This window comes from Dacryopinax primogenitus (genome assembly GCF_000292625.1).
Source record: "Dacryopinax primogenitus strain DJM-731 SS1 chromosome Unknown DACRYscaffold_26, whole genome shotgun sequence".
Lineage (NCBI taxonomy): Eukaryota > Fungi > Basidiomycota > Dacrymycetes > Dacrymycetales > Dacrymycetaceae > Dacryopinax > Dacryopinax primogenitus.
This window is the reverse complement of record NW_024467223.1, coordinates 79,964-97,866: the sequence shown is the minus strand read 5'-3', so window position 1 is coordinate 97,866 and position 17,903 is coordinate 79,964. Positions and strand designations below refer to the sequence as shown.

The 17,903-nt window shown below is 53.6% G+C and overlaps 8 protein-coding genes across 8 annotated transcripts; 6 read left to right on the top strand and 2 right to left on the bottom strand.

The window, feature by feature from the left end:
- Positions 1-562: 562 nt before the first annotated feature.
- Positions 563-3,846, top strand: DACRYDRAFT_91987 (heavy metal translocatin; the record flags this gene model as incomplete). Its single annotated transcript, XM_040777035.1, has 4 exons — positions 563-600; positions 646-891; positions 1,344-2,042; positions 2,097-3,846. The coding sequence occupies 4 exons, from the start codon at positions 563-565 to the stop codon at positions 3,844-3,846; spliced, it is 2,733 nt and encodes a 910-aa protein (XP_040623693.1).
- Positions 3,847-3,963: 117 nt separating this feature from the next.
- DACRYDRAFT_25485 (uncharacterized protein) lies at positions 3,964-4,577 on the bottom strand. Its single transcript, XM_040774181.1, has 2 exons — positions 4,465-4,577; positions 3,964-4,414 (listed from the first exon to the last, which is right to left on the bottom strand). Exons 1-2 carry the CDS (start codon positions 4,479-4,481, stop codon positions 4,033-4,035), a joined length of 399 nt encoding a protein of 132 aa, XP_040623692.1. The 5' UTR covers positions 4,482-4,577; the 3' UTR covers positions 3,964-4,032.
- A 618-nt stretch (positions 4,578-5,195) lies between these two features.
- DACRYDRAFT_112414 (TauD-domain-containing protein) lies at positions 5,196-6,496 on the top strand (the record flags this gene model as incomplete). Its single annotated transcript, XM_040769408.1, has 5 exons — positions 5,196-5,294; positions 5,346-5,418; positions 5,471-5,776; positions 5,831-6,135; positions 6,185-6,496. 5 exons carry the CDS (start codon positions 5,196-5,198, stop codon positions 6,494-6,496), a joined length of 1,095 nt encoding a protein of 364 aa, XP_040623691.1.
- Positions 6,497-7,208: 712 nt separating this feature from the next.
- On the top strand, positions 7,209-8,515 carry DACRYDRAFT_19095 (alpha-ketoglutarate catabolism dioxygenase; the record flags this gene model as incomplete). The annotated part of the gene is made up of 5 exons (XM_040771422.1): positions 7,209-7,304; positions 7,351-7,423; positions 7,477-7,782; positions 7,848-8,152; positions 8,201-8,515. The coding sequence occupies 5 exons, from the start codon at positions 7,209-7,211 to the stop codon at positions 8,513-8,515; spliced, it is 1,095 nt and encodes a 364-aa protein (XP_040623690.1).
- Positions 8,516-8,831: 316 nt separating this feature from the next.
- Positions 8,832-10,608, top strand: DACRYDRAFT_112412 (uncharacterized protein; the record flags this gene model as incomplete). Its single annotated transcript, XM_040769407.1, has 4 exons — positions 8,832-9,409; positions 9,456-9,664; positions 9,715-9,885; positions 9,950-10,608. 4 exons carry the CDS (start codon positions 8,832-8,834, stop codon positions 10,606-10,608), a joined length of 1,617 nt encoding a protein of 538 aa, XP_040623689.1.
- A 1,173-nt stretch (positions 10,609-11,781) lies between these two features.
- On the bottom strand, positions 11,782-12,218 carry DACRYDRAFT_60032 (uncharacterized protein; the record flags this gene model as incomplete). The annotated part of the gene is made up of 2 exons (XM_040775607.1): positions 11,782-12,035; positions 12,092-12,218. Coding segments are annotated over 2 exons (381 nt in total), but the record flags the coding sequence as incomplete, so codon positions are not given.
- A 1,137-nt stretch (positions 12,219-13,355) lies between these two features.
- DACRYDRAFT_25482 (uncharacterized protein) lies at positions 13,356-13,957 on the top strand (the record flags this gene model as incomplete). The annotated part of the gene is made up of 4 exons (XM_040774180.1): positions 13,356-13,511; positions 13,565-13,693; positions 13,740-13,852; positions 13,905-13,957. Coding segments are annotated over exons 2-4 (259 nt in total), but the record flags the coding sequence as incomplete, so codon positions are not given.
- A 2,817-nt stretch (positions 13,958-16,774) lies between these two features.
- Positions 16,775-17,343, top strand: DACRYDRAFT_25481 (uncharacterized protein). Its single transcript, XM_040774179.1, has one exon. It carries the CDS (start codon positions 16,799-16,801, stop codon positions 17,129-17,131), a length of 333 nt encoding a protein of 110 aa, XP_040623686.1. The 5' UTR covers positions 16,775-16,798; the 3' UTR covers positions 17,132-17,343.
- Positions 17,344-17,903: the final 560 nt, after the last annotated feature.

Below are 17,903 nucleotides of genomic sequence, written 5' to 3'. Positions count from 1 at the left end.
ACATACAGCATATCAGCCATAATCACTCATCCGCCCTTACGACGTGCTTAGTTCTACCATCTACTTTCCTATCTAACCCCAAAGGGATATCATCATGTCGCCAACTCCCTCAGAACGCATTCAGCCACAAGAACCCCCCGAATCCCCAGGATGCTGTTCACCACAACGCACCAGCTCGTGCCACTCTGGGAATAGCGTGGCAAGCATCAGGAGATCATGCGAACCTATTTGCCCCTGCTGCGAACGGATGGCCACTCTTCGCGCCGCGGCTCAGGGGGACACCAGTCAGCACACCAACGGACCGCATGATTCTTGCTGTTCATCCCCTGACTGGCCGCATAAGAACCTGGCATGTACAGGGTGTCCTTGCAAGCCTGGGGCGCCGTGCAAACAGAGCGAAGCATTTGGCCGCAGCTTCTGGAGTTTCGTTCCTCAGAGGATGATTAACCACTTCGGCACTCTCGGGAACAAGGAGAATGAGACCGACATCGAGAAAGCCACTGGACAGCAAGCCCCAGTCGGACTGATGGAGATCACTGTGGAGAAACACGAGCCACAGATGATGTTCACTCAGCTCAGTATCGGTGGCATGACCTGCAGGTATGTTGTCATCTTTACCAGAAGGCCACGGCTGACAACCAGCAGTTCATGTACATCAGCAATCACTTTTGCTCTCACAGCACTTCCCGGAGTTAGCGGGGTCGACGTTTCCCTCATCAGCCACTCCGCGGGGGTGACTCACGACGCTTCTGTCACTTCTGCGGCAAAGCTCGCTGATGAAGTAGAAGAAATCGGGTTCGAGAGCCAGGTGGTGAGCTCTAAACCTGTCAAGAAAGCGGAAGAGCCGAAGAGGATCAAGAGCTACTTTGCGGTGGGAGGGATGACGTGCAGGTAGGTTACGCTTCCTATATACGCTTTACCGCTATGTACTAACGTTTGTATCGTAGTTCGTGCACATCCACTTTAACGCAGCAGCTCGCACCCCTCCCATCTGCGAAAGATATCGACATCTCCCTTCGCTCGAACAGTGCGAGTCTTACGCACGATCCCGCCATTCTATCTGTCGAGAAGGTTGTGGAGACCATCGAGGACTGCGGGTTCGAGGGCACTTATGTGAGGAGCGAAGATATTGGAGCGGAAGGGAAGGAGGAAGGCAGCACAAAAGGCAAGGGGAAAGGACCAGCTAAGAGGGAGGTGACTTTGAGGGTAGAAGGTGCCAAGGATGGGTACGTGAGATTTAATTTCACACGATAAGTGGCTAACAAAGTAAATAGTGCTGTCCGTACGGCCTTGCTCGACGCATTCTCAAAGTTGGACGTCAAAGTGCTTACACCACCTTCCAGCTCTCCAGACCTGTTCACCTTATCGTACCTCCCCTCATCTGCCCTCTCGATCCGCACCATCCTCTCTTCCCTCCCCCCCGGCCTCTCAGGCACGCTCTATCGCCCTCCCACACTATCCGAGCTGGCCCGCGTATCTCAACTCAAGGAGCTAAACCACCGTCTCCTCGCTTTCTCGCTCTCGTTCCTCTTCGCCCTACCTACATTCGTAATCGGCATCGTGGGCATGCTTCTCCTCTCATCTACCAATCCACTCAATAAATGGTGCATGTCTTCGGCGTGGGGTGGCGCTACGATCGGCACGCTGTTTCTCTTCGCCCTTGCCACGCCGGTGTATTTCGTCCTGGCAGCACGGACGTTCCACTACCACGCATATACCGCCCTCCGCACTGCGGTCCGTCGTCGGCCATTCCGCCTCTCCCACCTGATAAGTTTCGGCAACATGGACACACTCGTTTCCCTCTCTATAACAGTTGCATACTGGAGCAGCCTGGGAATGATGGCGAGGGACACTTCCCTTGGAAAGGGGAACGGAACGGGCGCAACATACTTCGATAGCGTTGTCTTTCTCGTGTTCTTCATCCTCGTGGGTCGCTGTTTGGAGGCGAGAGCGAGGGTGATGACGGGAGACGCTATCGCACTTCTTGGGACGCTGCGACCAGAGACAGCCACCTTACTTTATTCCGATGCGGTGGCCAGCGAGTCAGCAGACGAAATCACCAAGGATGAGACTACTCTGTCTCCTTCCGTCACGAGCATGAGCGAAGACCAGCCCGCTTTTCGCACTCGATCGATCCCTGTATCCCATCTGGAGATCGGCGATCGTATCCTCCTGCGACCAGGCTCACTTCCTCCCGCCGACGGCATCCTCCTTTCCAGATCAACTACATTTGACGAGTCCTCCCTGACTGGGGAATCGGTGCCCGTTCCCAAGCTTGTTGGAGACGAGATCTGGACGGGGACGACGAACCTCTCCTCTGCTTGTGTGGTTGAAGTGACCGCCCTTGGGGAGGAGACAATGCTCGAGCGGATTGTACGTGCTGTTGGAGATGCACAGGGGCGTAAGGCTCCCGTGGAGCTCCTGGCGGACAGGATCACTGCTGTATTTGTTCCACTCATCATCTGGCTCTCTCTCGCAGTGCTCGTCATCTGGCTTGCGTGCGCATTGACGAACGCTGTCCCGGGATCTTACCTTTCCGCCTCCGACCTTGGGGGTTCGATGGGAGCGAATGTGGATACCAAAGCCAATCGAGTGTTCTTCAGCTTCGAATTCATGATTGCTGTGCTGGTTGTCGCCTGTCCATGTGGGATTGGGCTTGCCGCCCCGACTGCGCAAGCTGTGGGTGCTGGTCTGGCGGCTAAGATGGGCGTCTTAGCTCAGGGTGGGGGGGAAGCGTTCCAGCTTGCCACTCAGGTGGATACTGTCGTCTTTGACAAGACCGGCACTATCACTGTCGGCGAGACCAAAGTAGAAGACGCGCTTTTCTTGGATGGAGAAGAGAAAGGTTGGGTGCGCGAGTCGGTTCGAGTGATCGAAGAAGGATCGAGCCATCCGCTCGGTGCTGCGCTTCGGACATTTTGTGCGTCCGGTGAGGCAGGAGTGGAGCTTCTCCGATCCGAGGAAGTTGCGGGTCGTGGCGCCAAGGGGACTGTCAACGTCCGTGGCAACCAGTATGAGGTTATCATCGGCAACGAGGCGTTCATGCTCGAGAGCGGAACAAACTGGCCCGAAGGCACTGACATGCGAACAGAGATCCAGCAATGGAAGGCCGAGGGCAAGTCGGTTGTCCTTGTTGCTACCCGCGGGATACCCAACGGAGATTCGACCAAAGCGTTCACCATGGCCGCGGTGTTCTCTATCTCCGATTCTCCTCGACCAGATTCAGCAGACGCGATCGCGACGCTCCGGAAGCTTGGCAAAGACGTCTGGATGCTCAGCGGCGACAACGAGATCACAGCCAAGGCAGTCGCGGACCGCGTGGGCATTGACGAGGATCATGTTATCGCGGGGGTTCTCCCGCAGGAAAAGGCTGATCATATCCGTCGGTTCCAAGCAGGGGGACAGAGAGGAAGGCGTGCCGCCGGCTGGACAACCGCGGTTCTCCACAGGCTGGGCATCAGCAGCCACCAGAAGCGCGGCGACAAGGCCATCGTCCTGTTCTGTGGCGACGGGCTGAACGACTCCGCCGCTATCACGGCCGCAGATGTCGGTGTCGCACTGGGGCACGGTTCGCAGATCACCGTCGCTGCTGCAGACTTCATCATATTATCTTCGTCGCTCTCCACGCTACCCTCGCTGCTGCATCTGGCGACCCGCGTCTACCGCCGGCAGAAGCAAAACTTTGGCTGGGCGCTAATCTACAACTGTGCGGCTCTCCCTCTTGCTGCTGGTGTGTTCTATCCTGCCGGACACACAAGGCTGCCTCCTGTTTGGTCGGCGCTCGCCATGGCGCTCAGTAGCGTCTCTGTCGTGCTTAGTAGTTTGGCGCTCCGTTGGGGAATATAAATCGCCATTGTCGAAGGCATCGACTACCATTAACCCTTCCCTCCAACTGTATGCATCTAATATCACTGTGAAAGGTAGACACGCTCGGACCTGACGGATGCGAAAACCCTTCGGCCGGACAAATACATGTACTACTGTCTGACAATGACCCAATTCCGGGCGTGCGATACATTGTCCTACTGCTGCTCAAGATTTCAAACATGTGGAGGGATCCACGCTGGGAGAGCCATCTGCCTCATGTACAGGGGGTCGTAGCTGACACTCTGCAATGATGCTATCGACCATGGGTGGATCTAAGACACCCTCCACGTACGCCAGGGCTTTGAGCAGCCTCCACAACCAACTCCGTATCCAGTCCCTTGAATAGTTGACCCGATGACCAACTGAAATGATCGTGTCGCGTTGCGATCGAGTAAGATTCCCAAGCGACGCGCGTTCCTCCTTCCGCAATACGGCCCTATCACGCTTCTTTACCTGGCGAGGAAAGGCATGATAGTTCCCAGTGTTGCCCTGCAAGTTGACATGCATCCAAAGAGTCTCGTCTTCGCCTAGAGAGCCCATGTCCCATCTGATATAGACATGAGGCGGATCCTCGTCGCATTCAAAGTAGAGAATGACCTCTTTGATGGAATCATTATCCAGCATCTCGTCACTCAGCTTCTTCGCCAAGGCGAGCGGACTAACGTAAGTCACAGGTACAGATGCTGGGATGAAGTCCACCAAGTACTTGGATGGTCTGGTAACGACGTTTTGATATTGACCTGATGAGTATGAAAGCCTGGGATGGATGTTTTACTACTCACATTGGGCGTACAGATGGTGGGGAAAGTTGAAGACACGTCATGTGACTCACCTTGTTTGCTCCCGGATGACGCGTCTTTGCGCGTTCCTTGCGCCTGACCACGACCGATCAGCTCAACATGCTTCTTTCTTGCGAATTCTCAGATATCGATAGTTGTATCCAAGTTGGCCATTCTCATATCGGGTATTACCGCTAGTTTCTCCAGGTGAGGGTGTGAAAGTATTTATTTTACTCCAACATTGTGGAGTAATTGCCCTTTCCAGGCATCCTCATCTAGGGTGCCTATTGCACAACAAAGGATTCCAAGTCATTCATCCTCCATCCCGGACTTGCCGAATCCGCTCATTAGGATTTTGAACTGGTCTATCCTGGTGGTTCTTCAAATGGCGCCAGAGCTTCGTGATATCGCGAGTTGTTCATATCGGCCGAACCCAGGATGCAGGCACTCTTATAAGCTTCGAAAAGAGAGTTCCTTGGCCGTATCCAGAACTCCTGGTCTGATCACTGATCCTCTGCGTGTCTGATAACCTGGTTACTACCTTGAATCATGGCCCCCTCTGTTGCTGAGAAGACTGCTCCGGACAGCGAGGCTGCGCCAGTGGGAAAGAACCTCAAGGTGGAAAGTGCCACGGTTCAAGCGGAGGAGGTTTGTACACCGCACATCCGCCCCTATCAAATGCTCACACTACCTATGAAGAAAGGCCCCTCTTACCCCGCTTACTACCCTACCTTCGACGTGACGGAAAAGTGGCCTCCCACAGAGATTTTTGGTATGCATCTGCGTTCATTTCATTTCATGGTAGCCTGATTTCTGCCGTGCAGAGCACCACGACCCTGGTCTGCGTGCCGATCCTCGCAAGCCGCACTTGATCAATCCCAACACGACGACACGTGACATCTCTCCCTACATCGGTACTGAGCTGCTTGGCATCCAGCTGTCTCAGCTCACCTCCGAGGGCCTGGACGAGCTGGCACTCCTTGTTGCACAGCGCAAACTCGTCGTACTCCGTGACCAGGACTTCAAAGATATCGGATTCGAGAAGCAGATTGCGATCGCTAAGCATTTCGGGCCGATTCAGAGGCACCCGACGAGTGGCAACGTCCCTGGCTACCCAGAATTCCATGTTGGTGAGTAGTGCCTCTTACCCTGCGCTCTAATCGAGACGGTGCTGATCGAAACAGTGTACACCGATCCAAAGCACGACTTCTTCCGGGAGTACCGCGGCAACCGTATCAACCGCACCCAATGGCACAGTGATGTTTCGTACGAGAAGCAACCTCCTGGCACCACCATCTTCTGGATCCTCGACCAGCCTCCCCTCGGGGGTGACACGCTCTTCCTCAGCCAGGTAGAGGCCTACAGACGGTTGAGCCCCGAGTTCAAGAAGAGGCTTGAGGGATTGAAGGCGGTACACAGTGCTGTCGAACAGGCAGAGTTCAGCCGGAAGAAAGGTGGCCCTGTGAGGCGTGAGCCTGTGGAGACTGAGGTACGTTTACAGGTGTTGTTGCAGCAGAGGTGCTAAATAGCATGAACAGCACCCGCTCGTGCGCGTCCACCCCGTAACGGGTGAAAAGGCGCTCTACATCAACCAAGGGTTTACCCGCCGTATCGTGGGCTACAAGCAAGAAGAGTCCGACAACCTCCTCAACTTCCTGTACGACCACCTGGCCAGGGGTGCCGACTTCCAGGTTCGGGCGGGCTATGCGCCTGGCACCGTGGTCCTCTGGGATAACAGGCTGACGGCGCATTCTGCCACCGGGGACTTCGAGGTGAAGCAGATAAGGCACTGCGTGAGGTTAACCCCACAGGCCGAAGTGCCGGTGGAGGCGAAGCCGGATTTAGAGTAGACTGTATGGAAAACCAAATTAGCAGTATATACTGTAGTCAAGTGACCTGAATGAAGCATCACATACGAGGGCGGTTGCTGACCGACCGACAAAACTCATTGAAGCACACCAGATTGAGGGGTAGTTTGGGGCAGTTTGGTGTGATAAACCCTATTGTCCTGGTTGGTTGCGGGTTGTAAGGAAGTGCCGGAAAAATGTGGAAAATGCGTATTTCACTTCTCCATGTATTGCGAAAAACTTGCCATTTCTGGACCTTCTATTAATGGAGGCAGCTGGCGAAGGGCGACCAATGATCACAAGAAGAGATTGATTAGTGTGGAGAAGTGTTTCTAACTTCTTCCAGCATAGCGGCTGTGCCGTCTTTCTCTCCCACATCTCCGGAAATGAACGACTGTCCTCATCCAGGGTACCAATTGCACAAGAAAGGACTCCAAACCCCTCTAAATTTGCATGCTTCATTCCGAGTCTTCCGAATGCGTTCCTCAGGATTTCGAACTGGTCCGTCCTTAGATGTACTGTATATGAGGCTTCTCAGATGGCGCCAGAGCAACGTGATATCGCGAGTAGATATCGTGAGTTCCTACCCGCAGAGTCACTCGGCCGAACTGGGGTCGAGAAGTGCTTATGAACGTTGTGAAATGGGATTCTTGGCGATGTACTGGCTTGATCTGCCCCTCTGATCGCGGTTGTCTGAGATCTTTGATCGTTGACTATGGCGCCTTCCGTTGCTGAGAAGACTGTTCCTGCCGAAACGGCCGCGCCTGGGGGAAAGGATGTCAAGGTTGCACCTGCTGTTATTACTGAAGATGTGCGCGCTCCTGCTGGTGCATTGATCAACGCTCATGTTTGTCTAGAAAGGGCCTTCTTACCCCGCTTACTACCCCACTTTTGACCTGACGGAGAAATGGCCCCCAACAGAGCTTTTCGGTTCGTCCTTCTCTCTCACGGGTATTTCCCAACTTAACGGCACATCCATGCAGAGCATCACGATCCCGGTCTACGTGCCGATCCGCTCAAGCCCCACCTGCTCAACTCCAACACAACAGTGCACCATCTCTCGCCGTACATCGGCACCGAGCTGCTCGGGATCCAACTTTCCCAGCTCCCCCCCGCAGGACTAGATGAGCTCGCGCTCTTCGTCGCTGAGCGCAAGCTCGTCGTCCTCCGGGATCAAGATTTCAAGGATCTGGGATTCGAGAGGCAGATCGAGCTGGCTAAGCATTTTGGACCGATTCAGAGGCATCCGACTAGTGGGAACGTACCCGGCTATCCGGAGTTTCATGTTGGTGCGTTCTTCTCCCCTGCTTCTGCCGTTGACGCTGTGGGCTGATGAGGAGGGGGAACTCGAAAGTGTACCGCGACCCCACGCATGACCGGTTCCAGGAACGCAGGAACAACCGTCTCTCCCAGGTTGGGTGGCACAGCGACGTCTCCTACGAACGTCAGCCTCCCGGCACGACGATCTTCTGGATTCTGGACCAGCCCGCGCTAGGGGGAGACACGCTCTTCCTCTCCCAGGTAGAAGCGTACAATAGGCTGAGCCCGGCGTTTAAGAAACGCTTGGAGGGGCTGAGGGCGGTGCATTCTGCGGTTGAGCAGGCAGAGTTTAGTGCCAAGAGAGGGGGACCGGTGAGGCGCGAGCCTGTGGCGACTGAGGTGCGGTTGCTCTTGTACTAGGAGAGAGGATGCTGACCGTGTTGGCAGCACCCGCTCGTGCGCGTGCACCCTGTCACGGGGGAGAAAGCGCTCTACGTCAACCCCGGGTTCACGCGCCGGATCGTCGGTTACAAACAGGAAGAGTCGGACAACCTCCTCCAGTTCCTGTACGACCATATTGCCAAGGGTGCGGACTTCCAGGTCAGGGCGGGGTATAAGCCCGGCACGGTGGTGCTTTGGGATAATAGGGTTACGGTTCATTCTGCGACCCCGGATTATGATGCCTCGAAGGAGAGGAGACATTGTGTAAGGTTGACGCCACAGGCTGAGGTGCCCGTTGAGGCTAAAGCGGACGAGGAGTAGAAAGTGTGAAATACGTGTAACAAGTGCTCTGAATGAAGTGTCATCATCCCATCTTGTCAGAGCTCGGTGTTAGCTCGGTGTTAGTCAACATGGCAAGGGACGGAGTGGCAGTGTCCGGTGATTCATGGCTACGTCAGACAAACGGTCGGTGACCCTCACCTCCATCAGCCACCAGCGTTTCTGAAGAGTCGTTCGACGCCCTGAGGTGCACGTTTACCATCGTGTGGGCGAGTAAACCGGGCCGAAGACAGCCGCCAAGGGAGGATATATGTTGGCTTTAAATGGACAGGACTTACGCTAGTCCGGGAGGGGAGCGATGGTGTGGCATGTCCTTCTCCTGGTGCTGGTCGTGCAGGCGACGGTGGTGAAGATCACTCTGCCTCACGTGGTCCCATCCTCTCAGTTGGTCTCGACATTCCCAGTCGGCCTCTCAATAGAGCAAGACCATTTCCCTATATGGGCCGGACCCCCCTCAGCACAGAACACGTACACCCAGACTCTGCTCAAAAATGTTGTCGATCGATCTGGGGTCCCTCCTCCTGTCCGTGTAGGGGGGACGACAGAGGACCGCACCTGGCTAGCACCCAACACCAGCATCCTCTCCTCTGCTGCCGTCTTCCCTCCTAGTAGCAACGCCAGCACCAGCCGTCTCTATCCAGAAGCGACGCTCGTCTACGCCGGGCCTGAGTTCTGGGAAAGTGCGCGCAACTTTCCCAATGGCACAGAGTTCACCTTTGGCATCAACCTTCGAGCGCAAGACCCGGTGATGGCGCGGGAGGTTGCGAGGATGGCGTGGGAGAGCGTGCAGGGGACGGGTGTCAAGTTGAGAGCGTTCGAGATTGGGAACGAGCCGGATATGTACGGCAACTGGTCAGCAACGTTCTACGCTTCCAAGTGCGCTCTCCGCTCCTCTCTCTCTCACCCACTTACGCGCATACAGCTGGAATGCAGCAGCACTCTCCATAGTGAACGCCTCCCTACCCTATGGCCAACCCACTTTCCAGCTGTTCGCCTTCGCTAACCCGAGCGCTCGTGCCAATTTCTCCATCTCCGGGGCACTCAATGCCGGCGTCGCGGCTCCAGAACGCCTCAGAGGGCTAGCAAGAATAGCAAGCGAGCATCATTATCAATGGTCTACCAAGATCGCCGGTACGCATCCGTCCCCCTTCTCCCCTCACACCCACTCACCCCAGTCGTAGACCTCATGTCCAAATCTATCATCTCCTCCCAACTCGACCAGTTCTCGCCAGAGATCTCCGCCGCGCAAAAAGCAGGCCTCCAGTTCGAGTTTGGGGAGACGGGTAGCGTAGGCGGTCACGGAGCCCCAGGGGTGAGCAACGTCGCCGGCTCCGTCATCTGGGCTGTCTCATGTACGTCTCTCTCTCTTCCCGTCTCCCTCCTCTCTAGCAAGACGTCCCTAACCGGCGCATATAGACACCTTTCAAGCCCTCACCAGAGGCGTAAAGCGGCTATACTTCCACAACGGCCTCTGCTATCGGTACAACTTCTTCCAACCGGTTTCTTCCTGCGCAGACGACACCCACCTCTCCGGAGCGCACATCCTGCCCATGTACCACCTGCTCCTCGTCGTTGCTGAGGCACTTTCCTACCCTGGGCCGGTGAGGGTTGGGGAACTGCAGACTGGGGCGGGGGAGGTGAGCGCTTGGGGTGTCTGGGCTGCAGATACGGACCAGCTCCTCAGAGTTGTGCTGGTCAACTCAGCGCCGTACACCTCGGGCACACGCGCCTCTTACGCATACACGTTCTCCAACCTCCCCCCCTCTGCATCAGGGTCGTCCAACAGCAGCGGCAGCCCCTCATCTTCGGAACCCGCACTAGGCCAACCATGGATCAGGCGGCTCTTCGTCCCCGGAGTAGAGAGCATGGGAGGCCTGACCTGGGCTGGGCAGAGTTATGAAACAACCTCGGGAAAGGCGGGGGGAAAGAGGGTGGACGAGTTGCTCGCTGTTACCCCTGCGTCCGGGGCGGGGGCTGGGGTTGGGGAGGACGAGGAGAGAGGGAGTGGGGGTGGGACAGGGAGCATACAGGGTTGGGAGAGCGAGGTGCTGGTTTTGTTTTTTAGGGAAGGTTGAGGGTTAGCACTTGATGGGTGTATATTTAGGTTGCATTGGGTTTCGTAGGACTCGGGTTGATTTGGGATGGAATGGCATTCGTGCTACTTGGCGTTTGATCGCGCTGTGCTCCCCTCTTGCAGCGAGCTCATAATGACATTACAATGCAGGGTATGTAATGCAGCGGGAACAAGTTGTGTGGTCGGACATAATGCGTACAAGGAACGAGCCTGGGAGGTAATGTTCGAGGTCACATGATGGGTGGTACATGGACGTGGTTGATGTAATCCTTTTGCGCTTCTTGGGAAGTGCTGTCGTAAGTGACTTGGTCGTGAAGTGTTCATGACCCCTTAAGTGCAGAGTGGATCCGTTTGTGGATCAGCACTCAGATTGTCGAATACTGCAGGATGCCAGTTGATCGGTGACCGATGTGTAGTCCTCTACTCCCACGTATCCCACGAATCCATCGTCCTCGCTTGCAAGCCGCTCTGCAGAGGGATATCTTCTGACCGAGTCGTTGACCCAGGCTCGATCGTCATGTCCCAACGATCGAGGTTGTTGACGTTGGCGACTTCGCGGAGGTTGAGGATGATACGAGAGGGGAGGATGGTGAGGAACGCTCGATAGACGCAGTCCATTGAATAGTTCATGTCTTGCTGCAGGGATGTGAGCAACAAGCAGGGAGGTTGGAGCCGAATGCAGCACCTTTGTTAGAAGTAGCACGACATTGGCGAGGCCTATGCCTGAGAAACGCGTTAGGTGGTAGAGGATGAGAGAGGACAATATTAATGGCACTGACATATTTGCGCGAAATACGCTAGGAATGCTGACGCGATTCTATCAATACAAGAATTTGGATTTTCGCATGTGGAGTTGCTTACCATCTTGATAGAGGACGGTCGTTAGAGACTCTGGGTTACGACGCCCTACATCACTCCCGTTGGAAGATATTGTACTACAAAACCATGATGACATACAATAATGTTGGAAACCCTTGATCACAGTGGCTAGTAAGAGCACTAAAATAAGGATCAGATCAGCTTGAACACATGTATCGATCCATTTTATCCTTTTGCTCACCTATCTGGAAGCTCGTTGTGAGCAAGAAAGCTTTCCATATTTCGTTAAAAGGGGTGGGAGTGATGAAACAACCAGGAAGGCCCTCGAGACGCACGGCTGGACAAGGATTTCAGTTCAATAATTCCGGTCAACGACATTACCCTTACCAGGAACATTGGGCTGGATCACCACTAAAAAGATTATTGCTGTCCCGTTGAAAGCCACGCCGGCGAAAAGCAGGAACCACCCTACATATCGATTGCGACTCCACAAGGCCCATGTCCGAAGCCCATACACCACATCAGCCAGGACGCAAGCGATGACCAAGCCAATTATCGTGATGTAAGTGGCGACGTCGCAATCCAAGGGAAGATTGGCTAGGAATGCGTCTCCTGGAAGGGTGCTCAGTGATGGTGGTTCATGAAAATAGATATGATGGGCTTACCAAAAGGCCACAGTGGCAGATCTATAAATGGCATGTACCGAACAAGCACGAAGAGGATCTTGCCAGGAGTCCATTTGGCACCCCAGATGTATCTCCGTTCCTTCGGAAACATCAAGAGGTAATCATATGCCTACCGTAACTCAGCAACGACAATCCCGTCCACGCATGGCAGGTAACGTACGAACAAGGTCATTCCTGCCACTTGGGAGGGTATAAGATAATGTATTATAAATCAAACTGTGTTTGTGCTTACCCGTGTCGTACTAGACAAACCACCATTCTCATCAGAATAAGGCGCAAGATCATTCACTGTACCTCACCGCACAGAATAAACCAGCATCCACGGTCTTCAGATAAGTCTCTCGATCCATAGCCTATGACATGGGCCGCCGGGGGAGACGCCAAACCCGTTTGGCAAAGAGTATCTGCCTGTATAAATAAGCCGTTAGCTCCCGTTCATTGCTGAGCTGGACATCCATTATCCAAGGGTCTGGAAGATATCGGTCCCTTCCGCAGCCAATCTTCCTGATTGAGATGTATACCAGATGGCAAAAGGGCCCGGGCCGGCAAGATCGGTATTTTTAAGCGCCCTTGTGTATGCCCGAGCCGAATCAATACTCCTTCTGCATTCTTTCATACACTTGGACTTCGCGATCGGACATATCGGCGGTTGAAAATTAGGAAATATGAACCTGCAGGTAACAATGAGTTTCCTACAAACGCATATGATACTCATCTTACTTGATAAGCAAGTCGAGGCTCAACCAGGTACAATTGTGCTATGATACGTGTCTCGGACGACTTGGGGATCTACTGTATGGGTCGGAGGTTCGCTTCCGCCGTGCGCATCCAAGAGAACATAAAGAAGTCGGCGTGGTCGCACTTCTCTTGGGCAAGAGCATCCAAGTATGTGACCTTCTAAAAGACCCGCTGTTTGACTGGTAGGTAATATAATTGGGACCGCCGTTGAAATGAGTGGCCCCGCGATCTACCATTCTATTCATGGAAAATGTGCGTCATTCGCCGATCATGGTCACTGCCATCAGGCGATTAATACAATACGGGATGCTGCGCACATCGCTAATAGGGGTCATTCCTGGAAGAAGAATGAACACACAGTAAATACACACTTTGATACGTACATCCCACTCTAGGTCCGTTCTTTCTGTTTTTCCGTCTTTGGTAATGTATGCAACCCTTGTTTCAAGACGTTCAGCGGCCTTATCTTTCTTATTTGAAGTGCGTACCGATGCCCATCATTCCCTTCTCTGGCGAGTAAGACACGGGCAAACCTTCCAGATAACCATTTATCACCCAACGTGGGCAAGAGGATGGCATGCGCAGAGCTGTCGTCCATTGTGGTTGGGAGATTGAACGATTGGCTGACCAATCTGGTGGCAGCTTGTGTAGTGAAAACGACCTGGTGACAATTTCATTAGCCGAGGCGTATTATGCATTTGGTCTGTGACTTACGGCTATTGACATGGCTGAAAGACGTTGCAGAGCATCTCGCAACAAAGAAAGCGCATGGTTCCTCTGTGATGATTGTAATGGTGGATGGCGAAAGGGTGCCGATAACCCGTCAAGCACAATCAATTTGAGCTGCATCTCTGTCAGTCAACCATAGGCATGCTTTACACCTGAGTACCTGGGGGATCTTTGCTAATATCGAGTTGATTGAGAGGAGAAAGCTTAGAAGGGAGGTCAGGTTCGGAATTGACGTCGTATGCACTCGCTCCGACATCGAGTCGGATGGGAGCTCTAGAACAGACCATGAACGTGATTGCGGATAGCACTCGTGAGATATGCAGACCATTCGATTCCTCCCATAAACGAATGAGCTTCTTGACTCTCCAGGAAGGTACGCTCCCATCCAGGTCGGCCACAAGCGCAGCATCCCCTCGATTGAGCACTTGGATGAGGATTGATAGAGCAATGCGCGTTTTTCCAGAGCCCGGGGCACCTGATACGGTAAGTTTATGCAATCTGTTCACAAGTCGCAAGTTGGCGCACCGCATAGCTCTATTAGAGAAGAAGGCAGAAAAGGCAGACCAGGCATAACGTCAAAAGGAGGACCAGCAGTCAACAACGTCGCCGCGACCGCCGGTGTCGGTCCAGCAATCGTATTGCCTAGTAAACGGAGACTTAGCACGCGCACAAGGCTACACGGGAGGGGAGACGAACTTGGAGGCGGCTTCAGAACTTCTTCTGCCTCGGACAGCGGTATTCCCAGTTCTAACAGCGCCGTCACGGTCTACCCCTCCTCCAAGTCAGACAGTTCCACCTTTACATAACAGCGGTGCAGTAACGCCAGCCAGATCCTCTGATGTTCTATATCCTGCTCTCTTAAGTAGGACATGAGTAACAGGCGCAAGTGCAAGTGAGCTCAATGCATAGAAGTGTGCCATAAGAATGCGAGCTGGTCGACTTCGGAGACCTGCGAGACGCGTCGATGGACGCGTCCGCTGATGAAAGTCAACCGTTCTGAATCCGCTCTCAGGCTGGTTCCCAATGGTTCCCAACGACGGTACCGTCCGAACGGTTTACTTCTTACCACCTTCACCAACTTCCCGACCAGGCACATCCATCCTATTTATCTCTATTGTTGTATATCGCTATCGTGCTCGCTGTCCACCAAGGTCGCAAATCGATGTCTCTTCCCTGCCGGGGCCGATACGTCATATCAGCGGGGCCGCTGAATATTGAGGGCGGGGGCCGCAGTCAGAATATGCGATAGAATACACTCCGGATCTGACTTCAATATGTATGCTGTCGAATTCAGTCACTGGCTGTGTTTGCTGTGTCCTGAGCCAAACTAAGTAATCTCGGTCAGCAGCCCCTTGCTCCCTCCAAACGGTACAGCGTCTGGTCGCCGTGGTGAGGGACTCAGCGGGAATGGGAAATCGAGCGTTCGGACACCAGTGGAAAGGGGTCGTCAGCTGTTTGCAGGCAAGAGATTTCGGGACCGCCCAGAGGCACCGCGGTAGACCCTATGCCCCGGGCTGGGGGGTGCGGTCGGTTACCCTCACCAAGTACTCTAGTACTTATTCTGTCAAGGCCGTGCGCAAGGCCTTCCTTTCCGCAAAACAGGCTAGCTTCCCTTCCGCAAACAGGCCGTATGGCATCACAAATTCGATATTGACATCTTACAGGCCGTCGCAGGCACACGACGATCTGGTAGTGACCCCTTATATCTGTGACCCCTTATATCTAGCCCACTGCTCTGCTTCACTTCATGCCATATCTTGCGGCGCTCAGCCCCAATGTCCATTTTTCCTACCACCATGTATGCCTTTGCACCTTATCCACCGAACGGGCGACGAACTCAGCGCACCCCTGCCTCATACATAGGAAGAGCGGAGGCGCTGAGGCTACAAGCCGTCGACTGGCTGGTGGAGCGGATGTTGATTCTCCTCCTTCCACCTGTGGCACCGTCAGCGGTTATCTCGTTTCCCCAGGAGAAGTCGGCGTTGCAGAGAACGAGTAACGATCGACATGCAGTTGTTCCAACGGAGCCACCGCCCCCATACTTCCACCCTTCCCGTTCGACGACGCCTCGTGCCTTGCATGTGGAGGACATCGTCGAGCTCATAGTTGATGAAATCGCTGCAAGGCATGATACTGTGACACTTGCGTCTCTTGCGCGTGTATCGTCAATATGGACCCGACCTTGTGTATCTCGTCTTTATCGCTGCACTGGCGAGAAGAACATTCGTCATTTGCTGGAGATTCTGTTCCCTGAGCCAGATGAAACAGGCGTACGTGGCTCCTTCTCTCTGTCGTTCTTTTTGATTGACTGACTGTTTCAAGTGGTTCCATACATCACGAACAGCATGGGATCGCTTCGATCTCTATTCCGACTGTGTTTCGACACTCGAGTTACACAATTTCAATCGATACTTTACAAGGCGCTTCCCTTGGAAGCGAGCTGGGCTGTGTACTCGTCTCTTCCACGACCTTCGCCTGTCATTGGAGGCAGACCCGTTTCGGACCACTATATTCCCCGGACTGCGGCATCTCGACATCATCGTACCATCACTCGATGTCAGCTTAGCAGAGACTGCAATCCTGTTAACACCCACTTTACAAAGTCTTAAGCTGGGTCGCGAAGTTGTTCCTCGACTGGATCCTCTATCATGGAGTGCCCGACGGGAGTTGAAGGCGTATTGCTACCAACTGATTGAATGGGCGCCTAATCTCGAAAATTTCGAACTTTCAGGAGAAGCTTTCAAATATCTTGAAGACGTTGAGGTACTCAGTGGCCTGCGGCATCATCCTGCACTTCGGACCGTCCGACTTCCGTCGGCCACTTTGACTTCGTTATTCAATCCCTCGAGACCTGGCACAGATACCTTAATCTATAATGACGACCTGTTTCGACTGCTATCTAATTTCGACAACTTCACTGCTCTACGAATGCGCGCTTCACCTGGAGAAGCGACTGCTCTATTTGAAAACACAGATTTCCCAAAACTTCAATCCTTCGAGATCACAATCACCGCGCCGGAAGAAGAGGACTCCATCGCGAGGATGAATGCCCTTTTGGTGGACAAGGCCCCTTCATTACAGCATTATACCCTTGTGCGTACTGGCGCGCACCTGCTGCCGCCGTTCCCGATTCAGCCCGTGGCGAGTGACTTTGCACCTCTCGCAGAACTTGCCAGTATCGAATCCATCGAATTGCGGCTATTACTCGCGCCAGATGAGATGCCATGTCAAGTCGCCGACGACCATCCCGCCGTGCTCCAGCTGATTGCTGGTCAATGCCCCAATCTTCGGTCGTTGATCTGGGATTGGCCAATAGCGTCAAGAAACCTGCCAACCGCAGTCACACTCGCGGAACTGGCGAACGCAGCTCCCACTCTCAGGCAGCTCGCTATACCCGCAAATTTGACATTTGCACATCGCTGTCCTACCACGGCCCACAAAGGGTTGGAGCATTTGATGCTCACGTCCGACACCGTCTATATTGAAGAAGAGCGAGCCCATGAATGGCTGGAAAGGCTTTATCCAAATGCCGATATCAGCGATCAGTCATAACAACCGCATCTTTCCGATTTCGACTTGTATTTTTGGACCTGTATTCCCCCCCTCAGCAACTATTCGAGAAACCGCACGAGGCATGTAGAACATCATCAACAAGTATACACGTACACTAAGGTCAATATCTGGGGAGAGGCGCCGGCCGTGGGCCAATTGTACCAGTATGCGACCGGCCGGGGATAGATGATGAATGGATATACCCAGAAGTATGGACTGTCTAAGTTTGTAGCGATGTCTTCCTCAATTATGCTATGTAATCACATTCAGAGTGTCCCGAACCGTGAGATACATTTAATAAATGTCGGAATCCTGTTGGCAAAGTAAATTATGCAGGGGAGGGGGAAAATATAACTTAGATGATTGATTTGCAACCATCACGCATCCTCATTAATATATGCATGGATGGGTACAGAAAGCGGTGTCCGTGCTTACTTTGAAACACAAGTCTATGGAAAGCTGATAGTGCGAGGTTCAATTTCACGGTGTTTGTACAGCCCTGTGTGGGACACCAATTTGAAGAGTAAAAGGAGGGACTATGAGTATGTAACAGCACCTAACCTGACTGTTAGGGCAACACAGGCTGACTAAGTCTGCTCACCTGAGAGTGCCAAGAGTCTAAGCAGGCAACAAGGAAGTGGAGTAGACCTGATGACTAAGACCTATCTACAGTATAGGTACCTGTGGATGATCCTAAGAGACCAAGTCTGAAGAGACAGTCCCCAGGCAGAGTAGGCCTTATATTTATACCTCTGTGGTGGAACCTGCTAGA